This window comes from Trypanosoma conorhini (genome assembly GCF_003719485.1).
Source record: "Trypanosoma conorhini strain 025E chromosome Unknown Tco_14.4_contig_01200, whole genome shotgun sequence".
In the NCBI taxonomy this organism is placed as follows: Eukaryota; Euglenozoa; class Kinetoplastea; order Trypanosomatida; family Trypanosomatidae; genus Trypanosoma; species Trypanosoma conorhini.
Genome location: NW_021705281.1, coordinates 1 through 1,826, shown reverse-complemented (window position 1 = coordinate 1,826; position 1,826 = coordinate 1). Strand labels below are relative to the sequence as shown.

The window sequence follows — 1,826 nt, the reverse complement described above, 5'->3', positions numbered from 1 at the left end:
ATGCGCCAGCTCGTGTGCGGCGACGCGGACGCTCCACGCCGTTTCGGCAATGTACGCCGGGTTGAACTCCATGGCGCCGACGGAAGGGCAAAAGCCACTCCACGTAGCGCACTTGGCCGCCCACGCTGGAATGTAATGACTGAGTGGCCCGGCAGCGGCGTAGGGGACAATGTCGGCACCCGCCACACCACTCCTCTTTCATGTGCCCAGTTGGAATTGTAAAGTGCCGGCAATGTCCTTTGGGATTTATTGGCACAACAATGTTCTCAGTCACTGGCCGCACGAGAAGTCGCTCCGCATGCAGCTTGACGGCCTCGGGGATTATCTTCTTCGTGTACAACTGCCTCTTGTGCTCCGTCAGTACGTCACGGGCCTTGCAATTGACTTCTTGCCCCAAGTAGTTGATGCACGTATTCCCCCGCTGCTTCGCAGTACCTCTGCGTCTTCCCCTTCATCCGAATACTATGCTCCAGGTCCTCCATGGACACCTCGATGCGGATGGGCGCCCAGTCCTCGCTGCTCCTTCCTCCTCCTGCCGCTGCCGCTGCGACGGTGTACGCCTGCGCCGCGCCCTGCCCCCTCCGCGGCACCTCACGCACCACCGCAGCCGCCGGCCGGCCACTCTTCGGCTCCGTGTCGTCGAACACCCGGCGGCCCGCAGCGGGGCGGCACTCGCCAGCGCAGTGCACCGTCAGCAGCAGCAGCAGCAGTGGGAGAAACGGCGCGGCGCGGAGTCGGTGGTGCATGACGTGAGAAAAGCCTTTGTGTGCCTGAGTTTGGTGAAGAATGGCTGCAGTGGTGGTAGCGCAGCGCTTGTCTGCGGGAGGGGAATGAGAAGACGAGGAGGAGGCAAAGCCACACATCCCCGCGGCGCCGCGGCACGACGGATTTTTGCGCCTCCGCCTCCGGGCATTTACTCCCGTCCGCCCCACGCACGCACGCACGGCGTTAAGCAAGCAGAATTAATGGACAAAAAAACAGTCGGCTGAAGCCAAATTAAATTTGCCCTCTTCCTTTGCAGAAAACATCGCACACACACACAAGCTGTGAAACGGGCGGAGGCACCCAAAACAAACACAAACACAAGCAGATAATTACAACAAGCAACCCCGTGAAGTGGAACCGACGCGTCCGCCCAGCAGTGGGGACGCATAGCAACACGTGGGACGACCAGCACACACACACACGTTCTCTCTGTTCCCGCACAGCCCAATCCAGGGAGCAAGAGAGCTCGCCCACTCAAAGCAAAGGAAACAAACAAGCAAACAATTAAAAAGGATAAAAACAGTTACGGTGCTGTACCCATGCGGCCAAGCAGGACGGCAGCGGCTCGTCGGGCGCAAACAAAAGAAAAGAAAACCGACGGGCCTGCATGAGTGGAGGTGTGTATACAGGGGCACACTATGTGTTGTCTGCCTCGAGGGGTGCGGCGAGGGCGAGAGAGTCCGTGCAGGGGAACACACAAATAGAGGAAGAAGAAAGGGCTGCGTGCACACGGCCCTCTTACTCTATCCTTCTCACGCGGCCAGCATCGCAGCGGCAGCCGCACTCGCAAGCAGAAGAAAGAGCGCAAGGGAGGAGGCGGAGTGCGAAGCCGCGGTGCCGCTGCCGTCACTGTCGCTGGGCGCCGCCTGCGCTGCACTTGTGGCGTTGGTGGTGGTCGCCGCTTGAGCAGCCGCCCCCGCTGGCGGCTGAGTGGCCTGTCCTTCGCCGCTGCCACTCTTTTCTGCTTCCTGCTTGGAAGTGGGCACTGCGGGCTGTTCCTTTTGTTGTACATCACCAACTTCGGTTGCCGCCAAGGAAACTGCAGGCTGCGGCTGCGCTGC

The 1,826-nt window shown here is 60.6% G+C and overlaps 2 protein-coding genes across 2 annotated transcripts; both read right to left on the bottom strand.

The window, feature by feature from the left end:
- Positions 1–365: 365 nt before the first annotated feature.
- On the bottom strand, positions 366–863 carry Tco025E_09626 (surface protease GP63; the record flags this gene model as incomplete). Its single annotated transcript, XM_029376437.1, has 1 exon — positions 366–863. One exon carries the CDS (start codon positions 861–863, stop codon positions 366–368), a length of 498 nt encoding a protein of 165 aa, XP_029223478.1.
- A 654-nt stretch (positions 864–1,517) lies between these two features.
- Tco025E_09625 (uncharacterized protein) lies at positions 1,518–1,826 on the bottom strand (the record flags this gene model as incomplete). Its single annotated transcript, XM_029376436.1, has 1 exon — positions 1,518–1,826. A coding segment is annotated over one exon (309 nt), but the record flags the coding sequence as incomplete, so codon positions are not given.